General features: G+C 34.3%; 1 protein-coding gene across 1 annotated transcript; it reads right to left on the reverse strand.

The window, feature by feature from the left end:
• Nucleotides 1-650: 650 nt before the first annotated feature.
• LOC111785111 (protein ECERIFERUM 1-like) lies at nucleotides 651-2105 on the reverse strand (the record flags this gene model as incomplete). Its single annotated transcript, XM_023665578.1, is given in 4 exon segments — nucleotides 651-1078; nucleotides 1164-1337; nucleotides 1462-1755; nucleotides 2031-2105. Coding segments are annotated over 4 exon segments (729 nt in total), but the record flags the coding sequence as incomplete, so codon positions are not given.

Consider the following 2105-nt stretch of genomic DNA (forward strand, 5'->3'; position numbering starts at 1 on the left):
GGTTCGAGTTGGAAACTTTTTAGACCTGATCTAATTGTTTGAGTTGTAAAATTTTCAACCAAAACGACTTTATTGAATAATGAACTAAACCTAATTCAACGATAAATTTTTTGGGTTGAGTTTGTTCTGGGTAGAGAAAATACCTTGAGCCAATGTTCGAGTACCAGGCGCTATGTCGCTGAAGTAACCCATGTCATACTCTCAGGAAAAGCTCGAACGACCTTCAACAAAAGGGTCCTGTACCCGAAACTGACACATGTGGGTAGGTAGAGAATACCTAGAGGCGTGAGACAGCTCTCTTTAAAGAACTTGACAAAATAGCCTCGTAACTTCGGGAAAAGGGATGCCTACTCACAAAGGGATCGCATTGATGAGGCTCACATATTTATTTAAAATTTTGTTTTTAATTAAAAATAAAACATCTATTTTTTAATTTTTAAATATTTAATTAAAATTTACCATTTAATTTTAATATATAATTTAAAAAAATATCTCCTAAATAGTAAAAAAATTATTTTAAGAGAAAAATATATATGTATATATAATTATATAGTAAGCAAAAAAAAAATATATATATATTTTTTTTTTTTTAATTAATAATAAATTCAAGTTAGTTCAGTTCAACCAACATACGGTACGGTATTACTCAATTTAATTTAATGCATGCATCTTTCATTTATTTGAACTCAATCCAACTAAAATTAGTTCATAACCAAACTCAAACGGTACTGTACCGTACCATTTGGATTGACTGCATTTTTTCGGGTGATTGAATTTTTAACCTAATTTTGGGCTACGGGACCTCCTTTGAATTAGAGACTAAATTAGCTTCCCCACAAACACCAACACATAGCTATTAACTAAAAACATAGACATAGTACATAAAATGAAACTACATAGAGCCATAGGTAGTATTACGTGACATCTTCAAAGGCTGAAACCCATGTCGAAGGCTCGCCGTCCAAACCTGCTCGACGTCGAACATAGCGTTGCCGCACTCATGCTCCGTCCACCCTTCCATAGCATGCACCATCCCGGCAACGCGCCATGCACTCATCACTCGTCTCGGTAGCCAATTCTGCAAGCCATCGATTAAATCTATTATCACTTTACGAGACTTCGAAAGTAAATCTCGACATCGATGTCCCAAGCACGACGTTTACCTCACACGAGTGCACGTTTTCGATCGAAGGGGGAGCTTTCAATGCAGGGGTGAAGTGGTAGCAGCAATCTTTGCGTATAATCTTTGGAGGGAAGTGTGAAAAGGGAATGAAAGTTGTTCCTTTTGGAGCTTTTAGCTGTTCTTCATCTGCCACACCATCTCCCACCAACCATATCTACATGAAAATTAAAAAATNGCCACACCATCTCCCACCAACCATATCTACATGAAAATTAAAAAATGATTAAAATTTTAATTTGAAGTCAAATAAAAAAATAATTAATAATTAATATATATACATTTTGTGAAGAGCCAGTTGAAAGGACCAAAGAGCCCTCGGATTTAGAAGCTTTGTTGAGCTGTTTGTAGTGATGTTCATTCAACACAGCAATTTGGATGCCTTTTTTGGAAAGAGAATGAAAAAGGGCAAGGGCCAATTTTGTAATTTTCCCTGTGAGGAGGACTTGGGTTGCAAATTTTGGGATACTATTCAGCACCACACCCACAGCTAAGCTACTCCCATCCACCACCTTCACTTTTAGTTTCGGGTTTCTTTCTATATAAAACGCTCCGTGTTTGTTCAGTTCTTCGCTCTGCAATCATCATATACACATATACTCGTTAGATAAAACAAAATATACGTTTTTCAACTAATATCTTATTGTTTGAAATATTTCATTTTAGTCCCTAACATTTTAATATTTTTTCATTATATCCTAAATTTTTGTCAATTTCTAATATTTTTCCATTTATTATCGTCGTTTATCAATTAAGGATTAAATTGCAAAAATACTAAAAAAATTGGGACTAAAAGACACATTTATCAATTATATATATATATATATATATAATAAATAAATAATCTTGCCTGATTCAAGAGGCCTAAGGTCAAGACTTTACAGCCCTTTTGATCTGCCTCGATTATGGCTTCTTCAATCAAGTT

This window comes from Cucurbita pepo, unplaced genomic scaffold (genome assembly GCF_002806865.2).
Source record: "Cucurbita pepo subsp. pepo cultivar mu-cu-16 unplaced genomic scaffold, ASM280686v2 Cp4.1_scaffold000370, whole genome shotgun sequence".
Lineage (NCBI taxonomy): Eukaryota > Viridiplantae > Streptophyta > Magnoliopsida > Cucurbitales > Cucurbitaceae > Cucurbita > Cucurbita pepo.